Source organism: Apium graveolens, chromosome 1 (genome assembly GCF_009905375.1).
Source record: "Apium graveolens cultivar Ventura chromosome 1, ASM990537v1, whole genome shotgun sequence".
Classification (NCBI taxonomy): domain Eukaryota; kingdom Viridiplantae; phylum Streptophyta; class Magnoliopsida; order Apiales; family Apiaceae; genus Apium; species Apium graveolens.
Window position 1 is genome coordinate 183,672,792 of NC_133647.1, and position 27,132 is coordinate 183,699,923.

At 32.9% G+C, this 27,132-nt stretch overlaps 3 protein-coding genes across 3 annotated transcripts; 2 read left to right on the forward strand and 1 right to left on the reverse strand.

Annotated features, from left to right (window-relative positions):
- Positions 1-2,617: 2,617 nt before the first annotated feature.
- Positions 2,618-4,886, reverse strand: LOC141713072 (F-box/kelch-repeat protein At3g23880-like). The gene is made up of 2 exons (XM_074516307.1): positions 3,836-4,886; positions 2,618-2,847 (listed from the first exon to the last, which is right to left on the reverse strand). Exons 1-2 carry the CDS (start codon positions 4,884-4,886, stop codon positions 2,618-2,620), a joined length of 1,281 nt encoding a protein of 426 aa, XP_074372408.1.
- A 1,215-nt stretch (positions 4,887-6,101) lies between these two features.
- Positions 6,102-7,568, forward strand: LOC141713081 (uncharacterized). The gene has a single exon (XM_074516317.1). It carries the CDS (start codon positions 6,102-6,104, stop codon positions 7,566-7,568), a length of 1,467 nt encoding a protein of 488 aa, XP_074372418.1.
- Positions 7,569-19,585: 12,017 nt separating this feature from the next.
- LOC141713089 (uncharacterized) lies at positions 19,586-24,703 on the forward strand. Its single transcript, XM_074516330.1, has 4 exons — positions 19,586-20,369; positions 20,790-21,115; positions 21,547-22,177; positions 24,561-24,703. Exons 1-4 carry the CDS (start codon positions 19,586-19,588, stop codon positions 24,701-24,703), a joined length of 1,884 nt encoding a protein of 627 aa, XP_074372431.1.
- The last annotated feature ends 2,429 nt before the right edge of the window (positions 24,704-27,132 follow it).

The following is a 27,132-nucleotide window of genomic DNA, read 5'->3' on the forward strand; positions in this document are numbered from 1 at the left end:
TAAAGTTGAAAAAAGGGAGAGGGGGAAATGAGTACTTAAAATTTTAGAAGGTAAAAAACGGAGGGAGTTTTAGGAGGGAATGAAATATTTGGCAAAGGAAGGGAAATTGGGGGGCGTGACGAGTCATTTTTTTAAAATAGACTTATAATATCGGTTGATACAAAAAACCGATTTTTATTTTATTCAAAGATATCGGTTGAGCAAAATCGATGTAAAAAATACTTTTTACATCGGTGATAACATCAACCGATGTCTAAGGTGAGAGATTTGAATGTTTTACATCAAGTTTCATTTGCTGTTTTTTTTAAAATATCCAGAGAAATAAGTAAAAAGAAACATGAAGAAATATTCATTTTTAATTATACACGCATGTATTAGGAATCGAACTCGTAATCGAATATCACATATTTCATAATTGACGAGCGTATATATTTTCATAGCAAAAACAAGATGAAGTACGTAAACAAATTCAATTTTTCCTGCTAAACATAAAAAATATGCGAAGGTTCTTCATCTTTTAATGCAAGTGTACAAATATAGATATCATAAACATGTGCGACAAATTCAACACAGTATACTGGAACTGATCAATTAAAGTTTCGCATGAACATCATGCATGATGATATAAGATTGTTGAAGCTAATCTACATTTTCGAAAGTTACAAAGTAAAATATTGACATTTTCGCAAATTAAGATAGTTGCTTTATTTTAAGAGCATCTACAATACTAACATTTAAAATTGTTAGCCAAAATATGATTAGTTAAAATTTATTGAACTTGTGCGTTTTTGCTCCAATAGAATTAGTTATAATCATTAGTTATATTTAAAATATTATTCTTTTTATTAATTTTAAATATATAAATAAAAAAGTTTAATTATTTCTTTTTTTGAAAAGGAGTTTAATTAATTAAGTTTTATATTAGTGGAAATAAAATAATATATTTAATATAAAGATATCTATTATAATATTATAATATTTTTATATTTATATCAATATTTTAAAGTACTATATTATAAAATAAAAATGAGTAATTATTATGAATATTAATTACATATAAAATAAAATATATAATTAAAACATATATTAATATATTAGAATTTTTATAAATTTAGTTAACAATAAAATAACTTTATCACACTTACTATTACATAATATTATTTTTTTATAAATAAAAATACAAGCAGTACATCTATATATATAATAATTATAAAGATATATACATAATTTTCATATTATAATATTATATATTTAAACCTTAAACATGTTATAAAAAATATAAATAATAAAATTTAGGTTAGATTAGAGTTAATATAGGCCGGAGATGATGTGGAGTATTATACATGATAGCTGAACAATCAACAAATTAATATGGCGTGCATGTCTTTGGTTATTTAAATTTATACCTAACAGGCTTTTCCGTTAGAGTTTTCCATTTTTTATATGTTAGGTATAAAAGCAAGTCCAATGCAAAATACTTATAGTTATTGCTATAATATCAAAAAGTGTATTTTGGTAGTAAAATAAAACTTGCTCTTTACATAAGTAGTTTCAAATTTTCATAAATCTTTTAACTTCTCCTTAATTTAATATTATTTTGATACTTTAAGATCTACAAAACAATAATTATTTAACCTTTCCCCTCCATTTGTAGTAATAGATTATATGGCAAGGATGTATATATACATCCTTAATTTCGAATATGGATACAAGTATGCATATTTGCATATAAATATGACACCCCTTTAAAATTAATTATTTTTACATTTGGTGCTGTAATATAGCAACATTATATTGGATTTGGTCTAAGAGAATGACACGTAAATATTATATCTAAACGGTGCAGAGGGTTGGAGATGCTCTACGAGTCCACGTGTTTCCGCTTCTCGATCAACCATCACGACTCGTAGAATAGTTAATCTTCACAAAACAATATTCACATGCCAATTTCACCGTACATGATCCTGCCAAAACCAGTAGACATAATATTGTGTACACAAACAAAATCTATTAACCGGTGCAGGAAGGGGACTAGCAAATGAGAAGTACAGGAAATCTGTTCAAGATTAACAATTTGTTACTTCCACAATGCAGGCTCCACCTGATGCTGACTTCTTTCCTTCCAAGAAAATCAGGCTTTCAGTATAACTAAAATATTAACTTATCCACCTCTTCTGATTTTTAATTAAGATCCATAATTTTATTTGTTTTGTGATCGTAGCACCTATATGCTCCATCTGCAATGAACACAGTGTCACCTATATACTGAACTCTTTACTCCCAACGTCAAACTTAATCATAGGTGAGGTCTTCTTTTTATCAATCATGTAATAATTCGAATGGTAATTTAGAATCGCAGAATTCCAATACGGAACTCCATTTACAACCGCAGATGGCATCTGGACTAAACGCTCGTCTCCATAATACATAGAATTAGGTTGTAAATTCCAAGAACCTAACTTAAATGTTTCTTTTTGAAAACAAAAATTAAATACCCCCTGTAGTATTGGCATCAAATACTATGTAAGTATGCCACTGTTTCATCTCCGTCCAACCATAATTATCACAAGTTATTGGCCGGACACTGTATATCTTACTCCAAAAACCACGCCTCTCTTCAAAACGAGATACGTCCACCGTTATTATAACCATAACCCCCATACACCAACGTAGACAGACAATCCTTCAAATTGACAAGAAGGACGTATTCATCCTCAGAAGCATAAGGTTCAGGCAACACCCTGAAATCTTTACCCTTAACATCAAACTTAATCAGACGTTGGGTTCCATTAGAATTTGGAGAATACGTCCAATACGGCACACTCCCATTACAATTGCAGATGGCACCTTATAAGTTGGCCACAGAATATTGGAAAGTGTGGAATCACGTGGTGAACTCCAGGAGCCCATGTATGAGTAAAAATACAAGCTCAAGGGCGAGCTATAATCCCCTGTCTTATAATAAGAGATCACCACTTTAAATTCATTTTCCGTCATCCCAGCAGAATCCAAAAAATGATTTAATAACCATAGTTTGTCTAGCTAGTAAATTGATTTTCATAGCTTGTCTTATAACAGGGTTCCATATAATAAATTGATCTAGACCGTGATGAAAAAGGCAGACCAAACCATTTATTGAACCAACCATGTCTATCTCAGCACTTCCAAGTTCAGAGTAAGGGACATGCATCAGTTTATAAGTTTCCGATAAATCGGATGAAATTAGTAAGCTAAATAACCGAATTGGATTTTGGTTATTATGAAATTGTCGTCATTAGGGTTTTGAGTAGTGTAATAGAGATGATCTTTTATAAAATCGCTCTCGTAAATTGCAGAATTCCTTAACTTGCAAACGGAGCGGAACCGGACTTGAGAATTTACAGGTTATTGCGAGAGTATGTTTGTGCGTATTATATTATTCGGCAGCTGTGGTAGCGCCATGTCTAATAGCAGGATTCAACGATATAAAACGACCAAGATGAGGAAGAAAAAGGCATATACCAAGACAATATTATATACTAGACTAGTTAAAAATCAAACAAACTTTCAATCTTATAATGAGTATATTATATCTGAATTGAAACCAAAACAAATAGACAATCAATTCAAAAGGCACTTCTGCAGGGACTTTTACCTTATTTCTTCTTGTTAAATAGGAGTGCTGCCATTTTAATTCCACAATGTAGGCTCTACTCTACCTGATGTTGAGGCTTCATTCCTTCTAGAAAAATCAGGCTTGCTTTATAATTACTAAAACACTTTTTCCTGTACCCCTTCTGGTTTTGAAGATCCGCAACTTTATTAGTTTTGTGATTGTAGCAGCTATAGCATGTACCTCGTGAAGAGAACACAATCTCCCCACCGTACCTAAAACAACACAGCACTTCTTCATCAAATATTGGAGTGTTATTGAACATCTGCATGCCATTGTTCATCTTCCTCCAAACATCGTAATTAAATACGTCACCGGTTATAGGCCCGACACTGTACATCTTACTCCAAAAACCACGCCTCTCATCAAAACGATGTACGTCACCCGATTTATCGTAGTTATAATTCCGACCCCCATACACCAGCGCAGAGAGACAATCCTTCAAATTGACAAGACAGACAAAATGATACTCAGAAGCATAAAGTTCAGGCAGCACCCTGAAATCTTTACTCTCGACATCAAACTTAATCAGACGTTGGGTTCCAACAGGATGCAGAGAATAATACGGCACTCCAATAACAATTGCAGATGGCATCTGGTTACGAGGCCAGAACACACCCGAAAATGTGGAATCAAGTGGTGAACTCCAGGAGCCCAAGTTGCATGAGTAAACGTACAAGCTTAAAGGTACGCTATAATCCCCTATCTTATTATAAGAGATCACCACTTTATAATCGTTTTCCATCGCATCCCAACAGAATCCAAAAAATGATCTAGATTCCCTAGGTTTTCTAGCTGGTGCATTGATTTTCATAGCTTGTCTTATAGCAGGATTCCAAATAATAAACTGATCTAGCTTGCAATGAAAAAGGCAGACTAAACCATTTATTGAACCAACCATGTCTATCTCAGCGCTTCCGTATTTAGAATAAGGGACATCCATCAGACTTGTTTCCGATAAATCGGAAGAAGTTAGTATAGCTAAATAACCGAATGGGGCTATGGTCTTACCATAGTGATCATGTTCATGGAAGACTTTAATTATTATGAGAGTGTCGTCATTAGGGTTTTGAGAGGTGCAATAAAGATGATCTTTAATAAAATCGGTATCGCAAATTACAGAATTCCATAACTTACAAAGGGACCGGAATCGTATTAGAGATTTTACATCTAGTCGGGTTAATATGTTGGTACGTATTATGTCGTCCGGCAAAGCAGGTATCGCCTTCTCCATATAAATTGCTTGCTGCCGATCTGCCGTAGTAATAAACAGAAGACGAAACAATAGACTGCACTGCACAGTACCGCTAATTAAAACTGAAAAAAGAAAAGAAAAATCATGGCCGCAATTAACCCTACAAAATTTAGAGCAGTAAAAACCTATTGGTAATATTAGAGGCACAGAAAATAATATAAAAAATTATTATAAGATAATGTGTCATGACTAACATTACAAGAAAAATGGCCTTTTCCTACCAAGCAAATCAAACCAGAAAAACTTGGTAGGAAATGGTAGAGCATTTCCTACCAACCCGTAAACTGGTAGGAATTGCTCTAGGTGGGGCCCAGATTGTGTACACGCAAGCACCAAAACCTACCAATATTGGTGGGAAATTCAAAACCTACCAATATTGGTAGGTTTTGACCAAAATTTGATACCGAAATGGTCCCATCAACCACGTCATCAGCCCTCACTTATTTTATTGTTTAAAATTTTTTATGAAAAAAGAAATAATATCTTAAATCTGAACCATTTCCTACCAAGTTTGGTGGGAAAGTGTTTCCTACCAAGATTGGTAGGTTTTGGTAGAATCTTATTGTGAAAATAACCCCACCGCCACATCAGCAGGCCACATATTATTAAGAATATAAAACATTTTTCTGAAGTATAAAAAAATATTAATAATTCAGGTCATTTCCTACCAATATTGGTAGGAAAAGGACATCTGGCCGTGAAAAGCATTTCCTACCATATTTGGTAGGAAAAGGCCTGGAATTAATAATATTTTAAAAATGGACCCACCACCTTTTTAGTTTTGTTTTGGGTGGTGTTAATAGAATGAAGATAAGATGAAAATTTAGAAAGAAGAAGAGAAAGATAAGAAAGAAGAAGAAGAAGAAGGAGAAAAGGGAGAAGTTTTTTTTTCTTCAAGAATCACTTTCATTGTAAAGGTATAATTTGATCTCATTGTTCTTTATTTCAATATTGTAAGTTTTTTTTTGTTCTATGTTAGTTAGGATGATATTGTGTATGATTTGAATGTATAATTTGTATATGCTTTATAATTGAAGAGAAAAAATGTGAAGTTAAAATGAAATGGTGTTTGTTAATATTGTAGATGGTCAGAAAGATGTTATAATTTGTATGTTAATAATTTATATATGCTTGAAATGTTAACAATTCCAAAAAGTGAAGTTAAATTGAAATGTAGTTTTGTTGATATTGTAGATGTCAAATGTAAACCGTGGTTGGATGTCACGCCGTATTAAAAGTGATCGCATTACGTTAACGGATGAGTATAAAAATGGTGTGGAAGAATTTTTAGATTCGGCAAAAAGGTTTGGGTTGACAAAAGATAAGACGTTGTGTCCTTGTAAGAATTGTGGGAATGGTCATTGGGAAAATTTAGATACCATAAAGTTTCACTTGTATGCTTCCGGATTTTTTGAATCATATACCGTGTGGACTTTACATGGTGAGAAAGAGCCAACAACGGAGTCTCGACGGACATGTCATCGTAAACGACGTGCACCACCAATTGTGGAACCACCAGTGGATATGTTTGGGTTGTTACGAGATAGTTCCGGGCAAGATTTTTATAGCTTCAATGATATGAGGGGTAGTAATAGTAGTAGTATGAATGATGCCGAAGAATCTCCAAATTTTGATGCTTCTCAATTTTACACCGATGCCAATGAGTCGGGAGCTCCTATTTACCCCGATAACAAAAATTATACAAAACTCTCTTTCACTACGAGATTGTTACATTTCAAAGACGTATCTCGTTGTAGTGAGAAATCATTTAATTTACTACTTGATATTATTGGGGAAGTGTTGCCACGAGATCATAAGTTACCGGTTTCTTATTATGCAATGAAGAAAATGGTGAAAAAATTGAAGTTGGGATATGAAAAAATTGATGTATGTGCAAATAATTGTATGTTATTTTATAATAACGACGAAAAAAAAGTTGTTTGTGACATTTGCAAAGAGGATCGTTACAAAGATATCATGGGAAAAAATGGAAGGAAAATACCAAAGAAGGTGTTAAGACATTTTCCGCTAATTCCCCGTTTACAACGATTATACATGTCGGAGTATACGGCTAAACATATGACTTGGCACAAGAATAGAGAAATAAAAGAGGGAGAGCTAAGTCACCCCTCGGACGGAGATGATTGGAAAAATTTTGACAAGCGATACCCATCTTTTGCTAAGGAGTTTCGTAATGTTCGACTTGGATTGTCGAGTGATGGTTTCAATCCATTTGGAAATTCCGGAAATAATGTATACACATTGTGGCCGGTTGTAGTGGTCGTCTATAATCTACCTCCTTCTATGTGTATGAAAAGACCGTTCATGTTTATGACACTACTAATTCCCGGTCCGGATAATCCGAAAAAAAATCTCAATGTGTTTCTAAGGCCGCTTATGAACGAATTATTTATTTTGTGGCAAAGCGGGGTTGAAACTTATGATCAACATTTGAAAACAAATTTCATCATGAAGGCGGCACTTATGTGGACAATTAGTGATTTTCCCGCTTTAGGTATGCTTAGTGGTTGGTCAACAAAAGGGAAGATGGGATGCCCGGTTTGTGTTGGAAATGTACAAGGTTTCCAACTCAAGAATTGCGGAAAATGTTGTTTCTATGGAACATATCGAACATTTTTGGATAAAAATGATCCGATGTGAAAGAAAAATCAAAAATATGCTACAACAGAACTTAAAGTGTTTGATGGTCGTACCAAGGGTGAGAAATTACTATCTTCTTTATTGCAAATAGATTTCGCTCCACCCGGAAACACTTTTAGTAAATTCAAGCCTAGGGGCTATGGAGTAGATCATCATTGGACCCACTTTTCAATGTTTTGGGAACTACCGTATTGGGCATCTCATGATCTACGACATTGTATTGATGTTATGCATACCGAGAAGAATGTGTTTGAGAATATATTTTACACAATTGTAAATGATCGTATCAAGACTAAAGATAAAAAAAATCAAGGGCGGATTGCAAATATCTAGATGTACGACGTGATTTGTGGATCGATGAAAAGGGGATCATGCCTAAAGCACCTTACACAATTACTAGAACTCAACTCCGGCTTTTGTGTGATTGGATCTCTAAACTTAAACTTCCCGATGGATGTGTCTCGAATATATCCCGTTGTATCAAATGGGATACTTTAAGAATTACCGGTTTTAAATCGCATGATTGTCATATTTTCATGCAAAAGTTAATGCCAATTACTTTTCGTGAATTTTTACCATCTTATATTGTGGAAGCTCTCACCGCTCTTTCAAATATTTTCCTTGATATTTGCTCATCCGTTTTACTACGTGAAGATTTGGATGTCTTGGAAAAACGTGTAGTGAGGACAATGTGTGTGCTCGAAACCGTCTTTCCACCGGCTTTATTTGACATTATGGAACACTTACTTGTACACTTGATTGAAGAATGTAGACTCGGATGACCGGTTTACTATCGTTGGATGTACCCTTTTGAGTGATTGTTGAAGCATATGAAAGATAAGTTCGGCAATAGAGCACGGGTGGAAGGTTCAATTGCGGAGAGATATGTTGAGGAAGAAATGATCAATTTTTCTTCATTTTACTTTCGCTCTTCCATAAACACGGTTCATAATACCGCACGTCGTAATGAAGTTGTGGTTGAAGCACAAGAAGAAAATGTTTTAGAAGTTTTTAGATATCCTCTTCAAACTATTGGGAAGCACGTTGTTGGGTATTTAAATAAAAGTGATTTGATGATTGCAGAATATTATGTGCTACTAAATATGCCGGAAGTTCAACCGTACATTCGGTAATTTACTACATGTGTCTTTTGTAATTAAATGTTAATTTACTACATGTGTCTTTTGTATAGTGTTATATATAATTTACTAATTACTTTTGTATTTCAGGGAATTTGATGCCCACATACGTGCGAATGATCCACATATATCAAATGAAAGATTGGAGTCGCTCCAAAAAACCAAATTTAAGCCTTGGTTTAGAGAAAAGGTACTTTCATTAATCCGCATATTATATGGTACATTTGATATAAAAATATTCTAATATAATACATATTTTTATTGTATATAGGTTGAAAATGGTGTAAACTATGACCTTTTCAAATATTTGATTGATGGGCCGGTATGCGATATTTTCTCTTTTCAAGGTTGTTTGGTTAATGGATATAAGTTTCATGTTAATGATGGGGTTTTTGTTAAAGGCACTTTTCACAATGATGTTCTTGTTAATTACTATGGTCAAATAGAAGAAATTATTAAGCTTATCTATGGAGGAGGAAATTTTGTTTATTTATTTAGATGTCATTGGTTTGATAGTGTTGGAAATGGTGTTCGGGTTGATAAAAATCGTGTTGTGACTATTGATGTGAAATCAAGGTTGAAGTCGAATGAAATATTTATTTTGGCTAGTCAAGCAATTCAAGTATACTATGCTCCCAGTGTATTGAATCCTCGGAGCAATTTGTATACCGTTGTGAATTGTAAAAATCGCCCTATTAATGAAACTACCAATGAACCAAATGAAGAGGCTTTTCAAGAGAATGTATCAAATGCGTCTTCATCGTCCTTTTTATTGATTTCGCACAATATGATCCCATTCGAATTGATCGAACTCAAAATATGGAAGAAGAAGAGGAAGAAGATGAAGAATTACAAGAAGACGAAGAAGTTGAAAGAAGTAGAGAAGAAGAAGAAGAAGAAGAAGAAGAAAGAAGAATTAGAAAGAAGAATTAGAGAAGAAGAAGATGAAGAAACCGATGGTTTTGAAGATATTGATTGATATGTATTTTGAAATTTAATTGTACTAGTAATGAATTTTAATGGTGAGTTTTCTACATTTTTTATATTGGTAAATTTTCTACATTCTCTATATTTAAAATATTTCTTAATCTTCATTATTATGCTGATAGAGGGAAATAACTGGTTGTAAATAACCTCTAGTAGGAAATAACTAGTTGGAAATAACCTCTAGTAGGAAATAACTGGTTGGAAATAACCTCCAGTAGGAAATAACTGGTTGGAAATAACATTTGGTAGGAAATATGTGGTAGGAAATGGCGGTTCCCAACCTTCTGTTTTAAAACCTACCAAAAACGGCGTATTTCCAACCAGTTATTTTCTACCAAAACTAGTAGGAAATGGCTACCACCTATTTCCCACCAATATTGGTAGGAAATGTGAGAAAACTATTACGAAAAGAAAATATTAAATATGAAAATGGTTCGATAAATTAAAACTTTTCAAGTGAAATGTCATTTTATAGTGAAATAAAACTAGGAAAAAAATTTGGGTAAGAAAACAATTATGACTAAGAAAATCGTTTAGAAAACGGAATGTCGAGATTGTTCGAAGATTGAGTTAGGTTTTCAACTCAAAGTGTCGGGGATGAGTTAGACATTTGGATTTTTTTTAATAATCCAACCTTACGGATGATTAGATATATGAGTTTTATACATGTAATCGAAGTATAAAACTTTTAAAAATTAAGCTATTATGTATTTATAATAGATCTATAGAAAAAAAATATAAGAAAAATATATTTTTTGTACTGTTTGCCCATAGTTTGTCACATTTCCGTTGATCAAACTCTATAAACATAAACATCTATTCATTTTAATAGTGAAACTCTAAAAGTTAGTTGATCACACTTACATCCCGTGTTTTCATTTGTTTTTTGGATAATTATAATTATTACGAAAAGAAAATATTAAATATGAAAATGGTTCGATAAATTAAAACTTCTCAAGTGAAATGTCATTTTATAGTGAAATAAAACTAGGAAAAAAAATTGGGTAAGAAAACAATTATGACTAAGAAAATCGTTTAGAAAACGGAACGTCGAGATTGTTCGAAGATTGAGTTAGGTTTTCAACTCAAAGTGTCGGGGATGTTGAGGATTACACACTTGGATTTATTTTTTTTAATAATCCAACCTTACGGATGATTAGATACATTAATTTTATACATGTTGTCGAAATATTGAATTTTTAAAAATTAAGCTATTATATTTTTATAATAGATATATAAAACAAACTTTTAATTCCTACCAAAATTGGTAGGTTTTGCCCAAAAAAGTTGTTTGTCCTTTTCCTAATAGGGTATTTCCTACCAAGTGTGGTATGAAATACACCTAAAAACTGGTAGGAAAAGGCAACACCTGAAAATAATAATTAAATTGTTATTTTAATAATTTCGTAAAATATTCAATTTTAAATAAAAATTATCCAATTTTTTTAACTAAGATATACTTGTTTGTGTCAATTTTTTCAGAAAAAACATTTTGGCACAATGGTTAGTATATTGTAAATGATTCTGTGGGGTGTGGGTTCGAATCCCACCTCATTTTTTTTGGCGTTTCCGCCAAATTTTTGGCAAAAAAATTGAATTTACCGCGCAGGTCAAAACCCACCAGTTTTGGGATCAAAACCTACCAATATTGGTAGGTTCTGATCTTACAATAAAATATTAAAAAATTAATTGGGGGTTAAACACATATACCCTACCAACATTATTCTTTCCTTTCGATACTCTCTCTCACCATTTCTTTACCATACTCTCTCTCTCTCTCTCTGTGTTTACCCTACCAGTTCATCATCTCTTCTTCATCTCTTCGTCATCTCTTCATCATCTCTTCGATTTGTAAGCTTTCTTCATCTATTAATTTCTTCAGCTATTCGTTTATGTATTTTCCCTTTTGTTATTATTCATTTTTTATTCGATTTTATATGATTATGTGTGTATATGATCATATGTATGCATTATTGTGTATTGAGTATCATGGATTAGATGTTTATTGTGTTTGGGGTGTTAACTTTTGCAATTTTAAAGAGTATCGGGTGTTAAACAGGGGATTTTAGGCTAGATATTGGGGCTTTTGGGCAATATGCATGCAATATTTATGGGTTGTGTTTATTATGCATGCTTTAAATATGGGTTGTGCTTAAATGTGATTTTAAGTCCATCAAAATTGATTTTTGATGAAACTATGCTTTGACTATGGGTTTTTCAGTCATTTTTTACTAAACTATGTGCTTAAATATGTATTTTGATGTTTTTGATGTTTATTTAAGTTTACGTATTAAGTTTTAGGTATACGTATGATGTTGCAGTGAATTAGTATTGTAATATGCAGTGGATTCACATACACATAACACATACACTTGTGTAGTAGTCATATATAGTTGTAAAATAGTGTGTGTTTGGTCGATAGTGTGTGTTTGGTCAGTCGACAAAATGTGCGTAGTGTGTGTCTGTTGCTATGCCAACAGACATATATGTTGAAGCTTAGTCCGTTAGGGTTGAAGCTTAGGAAGAGCCTCGTCATATATGTTGGCATTTGGATATTTATAATTAATTTGAAATTGTTTAAAATTTCATTAGGTCAAGTTAAGTAAATGCAATGATATACTACTACGTTGTTGTCTTGAAGTAGGGTTTTATGTAGGATTAGAGTTGGGCTCCAGCCATTTCAACTTTATTATAAGTTCATCTGTGTAAACAATAATCAAGAAACTATATATAATTGACACTTCCAGACTGCTAATAATATAGGAAAATCCCACTGATTCATGCAGAGTTTTGTCTAGTCTGACAAGATAAATGCGCAGTTAGTTCTCAGATCAATGAAAATTATGAAATCAAAGCTAATTAGTTAAGAGTAAACACCTGAATCTTTTTGTGTAACTTAATTAATTATGTTTAATATTAATCATGAGCACTCATAAACCTCATATTATTGGTTCTTAAACAAAAAAATAATGCATTAAGTTATGTGTTTAATGCATATCATCCATGAGAATTAACTAGCTAGATCACTTAAGCATTTTGATATTGTTTTTTACAGGGTTAATGGCAAAGGTTTTCCAGGGTAAGAGTCCTGTGGCATCTGTAAAGAAAGGCAAAAAAGTTCCAGTGAATAAGAATGGAAAGATCGCTAAGTCTAAGAAAAATGCGAGTTCACGCAAAGGAAAATGCAAAGGAAAAGTGACGGCAGCATCAAAGGCAAATGCCAAAGCTTTAGCGATATCACAGTCTTATCCCCGCGGGAAGACAAGGGCAGAATTAGTTGAGTGGATGGGTCCAAGAAAGCGAGCAAACTCCCGTGGACTATTTGGTTCCACACCTCCAGCAAAGCCGACTCGTATTGATATTTCAAATGGAGTGTAAGTCTAAATTTATAGACTTTTGCATTTTATTCTTTACTACTTTACCTAACTTTAATATATGTCCAATTAGTAACGATTATTATTTTTGTAGCATAATGCATGATGAAGCAAAGAAGACAATTCTGGGCATTGTTCGCGGGTTCTGGCCAGTGGGAGCTTACACGTGGACTGATATCAATGATATGTATCCTTAATGGGTTGAGAAAGTTATTACTGAACTCTATGTAAGTATCCATCGTCTTGAATTTGATTTACTTTCAAATACACATGTACTTTTAATTGATAGTTTAGTTGTTTGCTACTGTGTTTGTGTTTGTGTTTGCTCCAAGATTTGGCAATTAAATCAGAATGAAGAGGCAAACGCTCCTCCGTTTCAGTATTAGTATTACAGAAATAAGAGTATTATTTTAGGAAAAAATTGGTTTCTCAACTTTTTGATGTTTATTTTATTATCAAACTATAGGTAATTGCTAATTTAAATGTTTTAAGAGGAAAAGGTTATGTTAAAAGGTGGCATTACATACTTATTTAAACATTTAATTTGTTTACTATAATCATTTGCATGTAATTTCTGCACTATTGAACAACTTATGTTTATATAAATTGCAGAAATATTTCAGACATGAGAAGGGTCAAAGTCGTAAGGAGGCTTATAGGACTATAGCTGGGCATCTCAAGGCATTGATTAAGCGAACATTGCATGAAGAAAAGGAGCGAGCTTATGCAAATTCCGAGAAGTTAAAAAAGCCACTACTGGAAGTTAAACCTTCCTACTTCAGTGATCCGGTATGGGAAGGGATGGTTCATTTCTTGGAGTCGGATGAACACAAGCTACGATCAGATAAGGGAAAAGCAAATCGTCAAAAGGTGACTACCTTGCACAGCGCTGGTGCAAGATCTTTTCAGCAAGTGGAGAAGGTAACATTCACTTCATAATCTAGTAAAATAGAACTTGGATTTAGAATCTTGTTTATTAATATTAATTATCTTTATGCATCTATATGTTAGATTTTAACTGAGAAAAAGAATGGCGTTGTGCCAACTCGCCTTGAAGTGTGGGATAAAACACACACTCGCAAGGAAACGGATGCTGATGGCATGCCAATTTACACAACTGAGGCTGCAAAGGAAATTGCGGTATGAAATTAAAATTGGATAATTTGTTTTATATAACTTATTAGAAGTAAATGACAATATATCTGAGTTTTTAACGAGTTTGATTATGCATTTATATGTTGAAATACAAGTCAGGTTTTCTATGCATATTGGAATTCATAATGCTGGATTTTGCATAAACTCACTGTGTAGCCAAATCTTGTGAACTCCAGAAATTAATCAATGTTCTCACTGTGTAGCCAAATCTTGTGAACTCCAGAACATTATTAGACTTTGCTCTATACAGTTTATATAAGCAATTAATGTCCCACGTATTTACTGGTATTTCTTTTTTGGATTTTTTTATTAGCCGGATAGATGATTCTACCATATATCTCAAGATGATTTTGATAGTGAAATTTAGGCTTGTTTCATAATGCTGGATTTTGCAAATGTGTCTTAATGTTTATTAGCCAAATCTTGTGAACTCCAGAACTTTATTTGATTTGCTCTATACAGTTCATAATGCTGAATTTTGCAAATGTGTCTTAATATGTCTTAATGCAAATTTAGGCTTGTTTCATAGTGAAATTTATCAACATCTTATTTTTATCTGAGTTTGTTTTATTTATCTGATCTGAACGAAGTCTCTTGAATTATATAGCAAAAAATTGAGATGTTGTATTTTAGGTCGGAAGCTGTAACACTTTATTTCCAAATCTTTTACAGCTGAGCTATGCAAAGATACTTGAAGAAAATAACTTTGATCCTACAGCTGAGAATGCCGTGGAGCCATTTCAGTGGTGGTTGATGGCCACAGTACCTGCTGGTGAAAAGCCTAAGAATAACAGGCTTGTTGGTTTTCCGAGAACTTCCGCCCGTCAACTGATCAAAGATTTGTCAGTCCAGTATGATGAAGAAGCGGAGAACAGGGCTGAAACTTCTGTTGTGGGTGCTGCTCGTAATAGAGGTGTCCCTGCCAAGTTATTCGCAACTGTGGTAGGTGGAGTTCTTGAGATCCTGAAAACCAATCCTTCTACCTATCAGCGACAACTTAATGAAGAAGAGGTTGAGAATCTTGCTCGAGCTGCCCCTGATCTTAGCGATCCTGGAAACCGAACTGAATTCACTCAGTTTGTTTCAAATGAAGTGCTGCATCTCGTGAAAGAGCTTGTGGAAGATATGTTCAAGAGGTATCAGGAGAAGGAAAAAGAGGTAATTTTCTTTTGCAATTTTTGTACCAATCTGCCATTTATTCAGCGTCGATGATTTATCGCGAATCGGTTATGTATTGCAGGTTCTTTATAGTTCTGATGAGGAGACTGATGTAACAGACATCTCTGACGATGAAAGCGATGTTGAGGCTGCTGATGGGGAAGGTCAGAATGCTAATGGGGAAGAAGGCGCATCTGAAGGCGAAGATGAAGAAGGAAATTTTGAAGGCTCCAATCGTGAGGATGACTAAATCTGCTCCCCTAAAACTCTTTGTTTTATGAAGTTTGTCGTTAAAATTGTTAGACTTAAATGATTTTGGTTAAAATGCTTTTGGTTAGACTTGGATTGTTTTCAGTATTATGCTCTTGTAAGCATTATTAGGATAATGGTGAATTTCTAAAGTAGGGATATAGTTGCCGGAAACTTAGCTTTTGTTTTAATTATGGATGGTTGGTCAATCCTTAGTGTCCGGTAACTATGTCCGGAAATGATACAATTGTTCGAATTATGAATTAATCATGTACTGAATTCTATTTTGTGCTTGTTGATTATGTATTTGTATGTTGGTTACTTGTGTTTTGGTTTGTGTTTGGCTTTAGTTTATGGTAATGACCAGAAACAAATAATTTTTTGACAAATAAACAATAAAATCCTACCAAATATAACCTACTAGAATGCCCATTACAAACCCAGAATGGTAGGTTTTGGTTCTTGTATAAACTAAGATATATAATAGGAAAAGGTTGGTAGGAAATGTTGATCAATCAAAGCCTACCAACGTTGGTAGGAAAAGTGACACAAAACCTACCAATTCTGGTAGGAAAAGGGCTTGACTTTGTCAAAGGGACATGCCACGTGGCATGCCACGTATCTGGGCCCCACAATCCAAATCATCAACTGGGGTCCATATTTGAGTGACGTGGCAGGTGACGTGGCAGGTGATGTGGCGTACTATGTGGCACGCCGCATGGACTGACACTTGGCAAGTGGGGTCAATTGAAATACAAACATCAATTCCTACCACAAAGCAATTCTGACTGGAGCAACTCCCACCAAGCCTTTTGGTAGGAATTGCCCCCATTTCCTACCAGAAATAGACCATTTCCTACCAAAATGCTGGTAGGAAAAAGCCGTTTTTCTTGTAGTGTAATGAAAAATGTAAGGGTTGAAATAATTTGATATCCTTAACATTTTTCGAAACGTAATAACCACATTTTTTTTGAAGTAATAACATTTTTTTGACAAATATGATGTAGAAAATCTCAGGGGAACCTTAACTACTCAATTATCAAAGATTTTTTTTAACCTTTTGTATAAATATTAAGAATGTTGAACATTAGTTCACTTTATATTTATTAAATGGGAAATTATCCATTATATCCCAAATTAATAAGGTACTTTACAGACATGTCATATTTTATTCAGTAATTATAAATATGTCGTATAGTTAATCTTTAACTCATTATTAACTTAAAAACTAATATTAAATTATAAAAATAAATATTTTTATACTTTATATGACTATAATACCCTTGTGAGTATTATAGTTGGGGCTAGATAATCTACTATCTTAAATTTTTGTTACTTCCTATATCCTGGGTATGTAAACAATTTCTATTTTTGGTCTTTAAAAAAATTCTTCAAATAATTTCTATTTTTGTTCATTTTTAAACTTAAGTTTTTTTTTTAATTTTCAATCTAACAACCTGGACATCATTATTGATTTTTAAATAATTAATTTATGTATTACTTTGTATCAACCATCACTTAAAATTCCTTGTTTATATTGTACCAGCTCCTTATATATAATCATGCCATTATTAGGTAAATTATAGAAGAAAAAAAGTTCTATCATTTGTTAGTAATAAGGGTTTGTAAGTCATTTACAAATATGAAATAACAAATTTAATCATGGTTAATTTTAAATATAGGATATATTTGTAAATACAATTATGAATGGGACATTTTCGTAAATCAGTTTTCAAAACGGGATATATTAGTAAAACACCCTTATTAAATTTGTGAATCGAAGGCTATTGTAATTATGAGTGAGTAAAAGGTCAGAACTAAACTGGAACTGTAAGAACCGATAATTGAAATAAAAAAAATTCAAGAACCGAACCGGACCCGTTTTATGAAAGAACCGAATCGGAAGCTCCGTAAATTTCGGTTAGGTTCGGTTTCGAACCGAAATAACTGAATTATTATTTTATTTAAAATTTATTTATTTTGTATATTATTTTTATTCTAATTTTTTAAGTTTGACTAATTTTGATTATATATTAACGGTAAGTTATTTTAAAGAAAAAGGATTTTTATTAGGAGTAAAACATTTTGCATTGGATTACTTTCTCAAATTTAATATAAATATACATTAGTAATAAAAATTACAACATTATGTACATTAAGAAAAATGAATAATATAATATAACATCATTTTTGTCTTGAAATTATTATAATACTATATATGATAAATAATAAAATACGTGATATTAATATATAATTATATATATTTATAGTATATTCGATTCGGTTCTTACGGTTTTAGGATGTTAATAACCGAACCAAGAACCAAAATTATGAGAAAATGAGAATTAGTTACACTACAAGAAAACAGGGTAAAACCGACCGGACATAACCGACCGACGTCGATTTGGTCACCTTAAAACCGACCGACGTCAGTGGTCGGTTATATGCCAACTAAACGACACCGTATCGATGACGTGACACACATAAAACCGACCATCAGCTGGTGGTCGGTTTTATAGAAAAAACGACACCGTTTTGCTGATGTGTCACTTTTAAAACCGACCGACTACAAGTGGTCGGTTATATAGAATAATAAAAAATTAATTTAAAGCACAAAAAACGTACCCGTTATAGAGAAAACGGTGTCGACCGCTGACGGTCGGTTTTAACCTATTTTTTTTAATTTTTTGTTATATCCCTCATTTCTTGATTTTGGCCAAAAAATTAAAAAAAACAGAGGATTGAAGTGGAGGAGTTTCAGAAAATTGTAAGTTATTTCCATATTTTGTAATAATGTGTGTGTGTGTGTTTATGTTGGTGGTATATGTATTAAATGTTGTTGTATGTATTTAATGTTTTTATTTTTTTATATAATGTTTGTTGTGAGAATTGAAGTTTGGTAGTAGATAATTTGTAAGTTAGTTTCATTTATTGTAATTATAGTGTTTGTGTTTGTGTGTTTTATGAAATATGTTTATTTTATTTATTAATGTTTATTGTAGATAATTTGTTGTATGAGATTAATGATAAATTATTTATTAAATATATATTTTTTTAATTTTAAAAAATATTATTGTAGATGGAAGCCATTGATCGAAGTTGGATTGGTAATCAATTGCAAAGCGATAAAATTTCATTGACCCCGGAATATAGAATTGGTGTAGAAATTTTTTTAAAATTTGCTAGCGAAAATGGAATGAAAGATGGTACAATGAAGTGTCCGTATAAACGTTGTAAAAATTTGAATTGGTTAAAGATTGATGATGTTAGATTTCATTTGCTCGCTAAAGGGATGCTTGAGGGTTATACCGTGTGGACGTCGCACGGTGAAAAAATAGGAAGAAAACGTAGTCGAACATCACATCACTGTTATTGTGTTCGGGAACCTTCGAGAGTAGAAGAACCGGTAGATTTGAATGCGATGTTACATGATTTAGCCGGTGAAAATTATCAATTTTATGAAACTACGGATACAGAAACTATGAATGTAGAAGAAGCTCCAAATGATAGTGCTAAAAAATTGTACGAGGTTATTGTTGAAAATGGAGCACCTATTTATCCCGGCAATATAAAGTACACAAGATTAAGTTTTACCACCAAATTATTGGAATTCAAAAATAACTCGCATTGTAGTAATAAAGCTTTTGATAGTTTGCTTAAACTTCTTACGGATGTGTTACCAAAAAAACATACATTACCCGAAAGTTATTATGCAATGAAAAAAATTATGAAGGATTTGAGGGTTGAATATGAAAAAATTGATTTATGTGAGAATGATTGTATGTTATTTTATGGAGATGACAAGGATAAAGTTGTGTGTGATATATGTGGTGAAGATCGTTATCAGGATGTTTCTAGGAAAGATGGTAAAAAAATAGCAAAAAAAATCTTAAGACACTTTCCTTTGATCCCTCGATTACAACGCTTATATATGTCGGGACATACATCCGATCACATGAGATGGTACAAAAAAAGAGATGTGAAAGATGGAGAAATAAGTCATCCCGCGGATGGAGAAGAGTGGAAAAATTTTGACCGTCGGTATCCTTCATTTGCTCAAGAGATTCGTAACATAAGGCCCGGTCTTGCGACCGATGGTTTCAACCCTTTTGGCCCTACCGGGAAAAAAACATATAGTGTGTGGCCCGTGGTGATAGTTGTCTACAATCTTCCACCATCGATGTGTATGAAAAAGCCTAATATGTTCATGACCGATATAGTTCCGGGTCCAAATAGTATTGGAAAAGATATTAACGTTTGTCTAAGGCCTCTCATCGATGAATTGAAGATATTGTGGAATATCGGGGTGAAGACATACGACCAATCTTTGAAACAAAATTTTACAATGAGAGCGGCTATTATGTGGACAATTAGTGACTATCCCGCTATGAGTATGATAAGTGGGTGGTCGGGCAAAGGAAAGATGGGATGTCAAGTGTGTCTTGGAAGCGTGCAAGGGTTTCAATTAAAATATTGTGGAAAATGTAGTTTTTATGGCACAAACCGAATATTCCTTGAATCAAATGATCCACTCTGTCAAAAAAGTAATTTGTTTGATAACGAAGAAAGAAGATTATTTCGTGGTCGTTTGTCCGGTGAGGGTGTTAAGGAATTGCTTGATGGTTTAGTTTTTCCACCACCCGGAAAGACTAATTCGAAGGCAAGGAGTGTCGGATACGGGGAAGAGCATCATTGGACTCATGTCCCAATCTTTTACGAACTCCCTTATTGGTCATCACGTAGTTTACAATATTCAATTGACATCATGCATACGGAAAAAAATATTTTTGAAAACATTTTTTTTACTATTGTCAATGCGGCAAAGTCAAAAGATCATAAAAAAGCAAGAGCGGATTGCAAGCATTTTGGGGTGTTACCACATTTGTGGATCGATGAGAAAGGAAAGTCACCTAAAACACCTTATTCCCTTACTAGAAAACAACGTAAAATTTTGTGTGAATGGATTAGTTCACTAAAACTTCCGGATGGTTATTCCTCAAATATATCACGTTGTTGCAATGTTGAGGAGTGTATATTTTATGGATTCAAATCGCACGATTGTCACATTTTTCTTCAAAAATTATTGCCTCTCGCAATTTGTGAACTTCTACCGGCGCCTATTGTCGATGCAATCACGATAATTTCTAACTTTTTTCAAGATTTATGTTCATCCGTGGTTATAAAAACCGACTTGGAAATAATGGAAAAATCGGTTATCAAAGCGTTGTGTTTGTTGGAAACGATTTTTCCTCAAAGTTGGTTTGATTCGATGGAACACTTGGTTGTACATTTAGCCGAAGAAATTAGACTTGTTGGACCTGCTTATTGGCATTGGATGTATCCGATTGATCGTTTGTTTGGAAAATTAAAACAAAAAGTCGGTAATAAAGCAAGGGTTGAGGGGTCAATTGCCGAACGATATATGGAGGAGGAGATTCTTAATATTTATTCCTTTTATTTTGCCTCTGACACGATCCATAATAAGGTACGTCGTAACGAGGTTTTGTTTGATGTGCAAAATTCCGAGAATTTAGAAGTGTTCAAATATTCAATTCAATCTCTTGGAAAGGAAGGAACTCGATACATAAGTGATGATGAACGAGAGTTAGCGGAAGAATATGTTCTTTTAAACTCTCCTGAAGTTCAACCTTATCTAAGGTACCAAATCTTACTTTAAAAAATATGCGTAATAATTTTTGTAAATGACACATGCATGATCTTACTTTATATTTGAGGAAGTACCAAGATCGTGTTATGAGACAGCGCCCGAAAACAACACCTCAAGATTTAGATCGTATTGTCAATAGTCGATTTAAAACTTGGTTTAAACAAAAGGTATTTATCTATTTTTAATTTGCATGATTTTTTTTAAAATTCTTATAATTACAACGTCTCATCGATTTGAATTATTTTTAGGTTGATAAAGATGAGGTGGAAGGACCTCATTTTAGGGACTTACTTGAAGGGCCGGTATTAAAAGTTATGACTTTTGAGACTTGTCAAGTTAATGGATATAAATTTTCAACAAAATTTGCATCCGGTTCTGGTATTGTTGTTAAAGGAAATTTGCACGGAAATAATCTTGATTATTATGGTCAACTACAAGAAATTATTAGACTTATTTATCAAGGATGCAATCATGTATATTTGTTCAAATGTATATGGTTTGATAGTGTTGGTAATGGTGTGAGGATTGATAAGAATCGTGTGGTTACAATCGATATGACTTCAAGATTGAAGTCAAATGAGATTTTTATTTTAGCTAGTCAAGCCTCACAAGTATATTATGTTCCTAGTGTATTGGATCCAAAAGCAAAAATATATACGGTGGTCAAATCTAAAAGTCGCCCAATTGATGAATCTATCGTTGCGCAAAATGATATAGAGGACGCTTTTCAGGAAGATAGATCTAATGCATCGACCTCGTTTTCACTCTTTGTAGATTTTGCACAATATGGACAAATACCGTTCATTCGGCGTGAAGAAGAAGACGAAGAAGATGATTTGAAGGATGACGAAGATGAAAATGAAGGAGAAGAAGAAATAAGTGAAGGTGACAATGAGGATGATGATGATGACGAAGATGATGATGGTTTTGACGATTTTGAATAATGTCATTTGTATTTTAAAGATGATTTTTAGTAAATTTTGTAATGATTAGGATACTTTATTTATAAGTTATAGTAAATTTTTAATGGATTTGTGAATTTTTGGTTTTAATGCTAAGTTTTTATGCGTTTACGTCCGGTTAGGGCCAAAAAAATCATAATATTTGACCGTAATATTTCCCAGAAAACCGACCGTCTCCTTGACTAAAACCGACCACCTTCTTGATAACACCGACCGTCTTGGTCAAAGTACATTTTTAATACTTATTTTCAACGATCGAACCGTACGGATGTTAATTTCATGTCAAAATATGCTTATGCACAAAAAATTAGCACTTTTGAATGAGTACCATTACGTTTTTATAAAAGTAAATTAACAAATTTAATTAAAAATTAAAAAAATTGAATTTGATCTGAAAAGTATAATTTTAAAAGGTATATTTAACGATCCAACCGTACGGATATTAAATTCATGTCAAAATATGCTTATGCACAAAAAAATAGCACATTTTAACGAGTACCATTACGTTTTTATAAGTAAATTAGCAAATTTAATTAAAAATTAAAAAAAATATAAAATATAAAATACACATGATCGAATCGTATGGATGGACTAACGCGGTGAAAACGAACAAATGTACCAAAAATTAGGCTATTTTAAATATAGTATTCAAAATCATATGGAATATAATTATTTCAGATAAAAAGTCGGCATTCTGTAGACATAATAAGTTGAACATACCATTTGATACTATAAGTATAATTTTAAAATTTATTTTTAACGATCGAACCGTACGGATGTTAACTTCATGTAAAAATATATTAATGCACAAAAAATCAGCACATTTGAACGATCACAGATACGTTTTTATAAGAAAAATAGCAAATTTGATTAAAAAAGTGAAATAATAAAAAAAATATAAATTATAAAATACACATGATCGAACCGTACGGATGAACCGACGCGGTAAAAATGAGCAAATGTACCAAAAATTAAGCTATTTAAATAATAATAATCATATTTTTATAAGATTTTTTTAAATTTAGGGGTTTGTAACCCCTAAACCCTAAACCCTAAACCCTAAAATTAAAAAAAAAATAAAAATTAAATACTATAAACCGACCACTTTGGGTCATAACTGACCATCTAAAAAAATGCGGGTTTTTTTTGTGAAAAATTAAAAAAACCCCGCCTAGAGCAAAACGACACCGTTTTGCATGCTGCACAGGGTTCAAGGTTAAAACTGACCGACCTGGTGGTCGGTTTTAAGTCCCAGGCGGTCGGTTTTAAGTCTGTTATAAATAAAAAGAATGGTTCAGTTTTCTTTTCTCTATTTCCTTCTCTATCTCTCTATTTTCTCTCTATCTCTCTCTTACACTCAAAACCGACTTAATTCACTAAAAAACTTCGATTCAATGGTGTTTAATTCACGAAGGAGCCCCAAATCATCTCTCATTGCCTCCGGTTTCACTCTCGATGTAAGATTTTCTTACGATTAAGCACTTTTTTTACTCGATTGCATATATGTGTGTATGTGTATGTATTTTTTGTGTTTATATATATGATTCAAAGTTAATTATATGTTTTTTGTGTTTGTTAAAGTATTATTCTCACATAAATTGATGTGTTTCACTTCAAATCAAACTTCATTGATTTTTCAGTTTTTATGTAAAGTTTTGCATGTTAAACATTCGTCGGTTATGTCAATTTGTTTAATATAGGTTAAAGTCATAATTTTTGGGTGTTTCGTTGGTTTGTTTACTCTTTTTAGAAGTATAAATGTATTTTTAGGGTTAATTTTTAACACATAAAAGTACTCGAAATGGATAATTCTCAATTAAATTGAAGTTCATATGATTTTTCAGTTTTCATGTAAAATTTTGCTTGTAAAAGATTCGTCGCTTTTGTCAATTTGTTGAATATATGTATAAGTATAAATTTTAGGGTTTTGTCGGTTTGTTTACGTTTAGTTAGAAGTATAAATGTATTTTTAGGGTTAATTTGTAGGGGTTTGCTCTTGTAAACATGATCCGTACTCGAAAATGGATAAATATTGCACTTTATATGTGAGTTTGGAACTTTAATTTATTGTATATATAGGTTAAGTTGATTTAATTGTATAATTTGCGTAATTAAATAATGCTCTAATTAGTTGTGTTTATTTTTATCGTTAATTTGTGAAATGGATACGTTTATATGCATTTTATATGCATTTTATGTGATTTTAAATGTTTTTTTATGTAATGTGATTTATTAATGCAATCGTTTCATCGATTTGTTTGTTTTCATATTGGCTAATATATTTTTATTATTTATTTTAGGATCTTTTTGCTTGGATGTTGACATTGGTTATGATAAGTCTTGTGGTGTTGACAATGACGAAAAAAGGGAAGGGGAAAGACAAGGAGCCATAAAAAGACAAGGGGAAGGCAAAGGCCAAGGGAAAGGCCAAAGTCGCGAGTAAGAAAGGCAAGGGCAAGGGTGCAAAGGGAAAAGGAGGGAATTTGCATTTGCAGGATGAGCCGACGGATTCGGATTCGGACCCGAATGATCCGACTCGGCACATGACAAATGCGGAGGAGCGAGAATGGCGAGGAAGGCGACCTCGATCACATTCGAGTGGCATATATGGAGAGAAACCGACATTGAAGCCATATCGCATTGATATCTCTGATGGACAGTAAGTTAAAAAGTTTTTAAATTGCATTATTCCTATATGTTTATATTTTTGGTGTTGTTCAATATTGTTATGTGAATTGTTAATGTTTATTGTTTTCTTTTGTTTAAATATAGTATTGAAGATGATACAGCTAAGAAAACGCTTTTGGCTATGATTCGGGAGAAGTGGCCTCTTGGGCGTTACACTTATACTGATATCGAAGAACGTCACCCGGGTTGGTTGAATGCAAGAGTCGAGGAGTTTCAAGTAAGTTATTTTTTTTTTGTAATTGTCATTTATTTCATGATTTTATGATGCATTTATCCTCGTTTTATTTGTAATTTTAGAAATATTATAGGAATCTTAAGGGGCAAAGCCGTTCAAAGGCCCGAAAAATTGTGGAAGATCACATTAAAGTGACGATAAAAAGGACTTTGAACGAGCTTAAGAAGAGGGTGGAGCGAAAAGCAAGGGAGGAGGGCATGAGCAAGTTGTCTTTGAAGCCGCCTTATTGGTCCGTTCCTTTTTGGAAGGACCTTTTGGAGTATTGGGAGAACAATGAAGGACACTTGCACCGGTCATCGGTTGGATCCACCAACCGACAACAAGTTGAAAGATTGCATAGTGCCGGTGCAAGGTCATTCAATAAAGTTCGGGAGGTAATATTATTATATTTTATCACACACACATACATACACGTTCACCATATTTAATATAATCAACTAATTATGAGGACGTGCTAATATAAGTTATTTAATATTTTGAAAGGTAATGACGAACAAGAACAAGAAAAAGCCGACGAGACTCGAGGTGTGGGATAAATGTCATAGGAAAGTTGGATTCGATCCGGAAAATCCCGTCTACACTACACCTGCCGCCATGCGTATTGCGGTAATTTTTATGTACTTTTATGACCATTTTATGTGATTTTAAATGCATCTTTAATAAGTGAATTTATATGTATTTTCATGTGATTTTAAATGCATTTTTATGTTTTTTATATGCATTTTTATGTGATTTTAAATGCATATTTAATAAGTGAATTTATATGTATTTTCATGTGATTTTATATGCATTTTTATGTGATTTTAAATGCATCTTTAATATGTGATTTTATATGTATTTATTGTGATTTTAAATGCATTTTTATGTGATTTTATATGCATTTTTATGTGATTTTAAATGCACCTTTAATATGTGATTTATATGTATTTTAATGTGATTTTAAATGCATTTTAATGTAATTTTATATGCATATTTAATATGTGATTTTATATGTATTTTAATGTGATTTTAAATACATTTTTATGTGATTTAATATGCATTTTTATGTGATTTTAAATGAGGGTTAATATGTGATTTTATATGTATTTATGTTATTTTAAATGCATTTTTATATGTGATTTTATATGTATTTTTATGTGATTTTAAATGCATCCTTAATATGTGATTTTATATGTATTTATGTGATTTTAAATGCATTTTTATATGTGATTTTATATGTATTTTTATTTGATTTTAAATGCATCGTTAATTATTTTAAATGAACTTGTAGGAACGATATGTCGCCATTCTCGAGCGCATGCCCGTGGAGGTTACAAAAACGGGTGATCGGGATGAGCCGTGGGATTGGTGGATGGAAGCGTTGGAGGTCGCCCAAGGTACAAAGCCGAAAAAGAATTATGTGGTGGGGTTCCCCAATGCTCGGGCCACCGATCTCTTGCCTACACTTGCTACCCGATACCGAGATTCCACACGGAATGAAGCCGGCTCATCCTCATCCGCTCCGAGATAACGTGAAGCCATCCCCGACAATGTATATCTTGCCATCGTGAGGAATGTGCTTACAGAGATCCGTGCTAATCCAAATCGATTTGCTCGCCAACTTTCCGATGCAGAAATAGCTACATTCGCACGTATCGCTCTCGAGGCCTCGGATCCATCCTTCGATCCTAGCCAAAGGTTGCAATGGAATAACCTTATCGGTGGAGAGATCATGCATATCGTGGGCTCCTTGATTGAAGATATCGTCCAAAAGACGGAAGCTCGTGGTGCGGATGTATAATTTCTGACCTTCTTGTTTATTTATTGTTTTCATTCACATGTAAATTTTGTTTCTTCTTTTTAACTAGTTTAATTAAACTTGTATCTAGGAAAACAATCGGCGTGCTATGGAAGTCGATAAGGATTACACGTCCGAGGATGAGACCTCCGATGATGAGACTTTGATGATG

What these genes read in the sequence shown, in the direction of transcription:
- LOC141713072 (XM_074516307.1), bottom strand. Translation starts at nt 4,886, where the DNA reads ATGGAGAAGGCGATACCTGCTTTGCCGGACGACATAATACGTACCAAC. An exon ending in GATTGTGTTCTCTTCACGAG is followed by an intron (nt 2,848 to 3,835) that starts GTACATGCTATA and finishes CCAACTTATAAG; the next exon opens with GTGCCATCTGCAATTGTAAT.
- LOC141713089 (XM_074516330.1), top strand. Translation starts at nt 19,586, where the DNA reads ATGAGATGGTACAAAAAAAGAGATGTGAAAGATGGAGAAATAAGTCAT. An exon ending in ACTCCCTTATTGGTCATCAC is followed by an intron (nt 20,370 to 20,789) that starts GTAGTTTACAAT and finishes ACTTTTTTCAAG; the next exon opens with ATTTATGTTCATCCGTGGTT. An exon ending in CTGACACGATCCATAATAAG is followed by an intron (nt 21,116 to 21,546) that starts GTACGTCGTAAC and finishes AATTATTTTTAG; the next exon opens with GTTGATAAAGATGAGGTGGA.
- LOC141713081 (XM_074516317.1), top strand. Translation starts at nt 6,102, where the DNA reads ATGTCAAATGTAAACCGTGGTTGGATGTCACGCCGTATTAAAAGTGAT.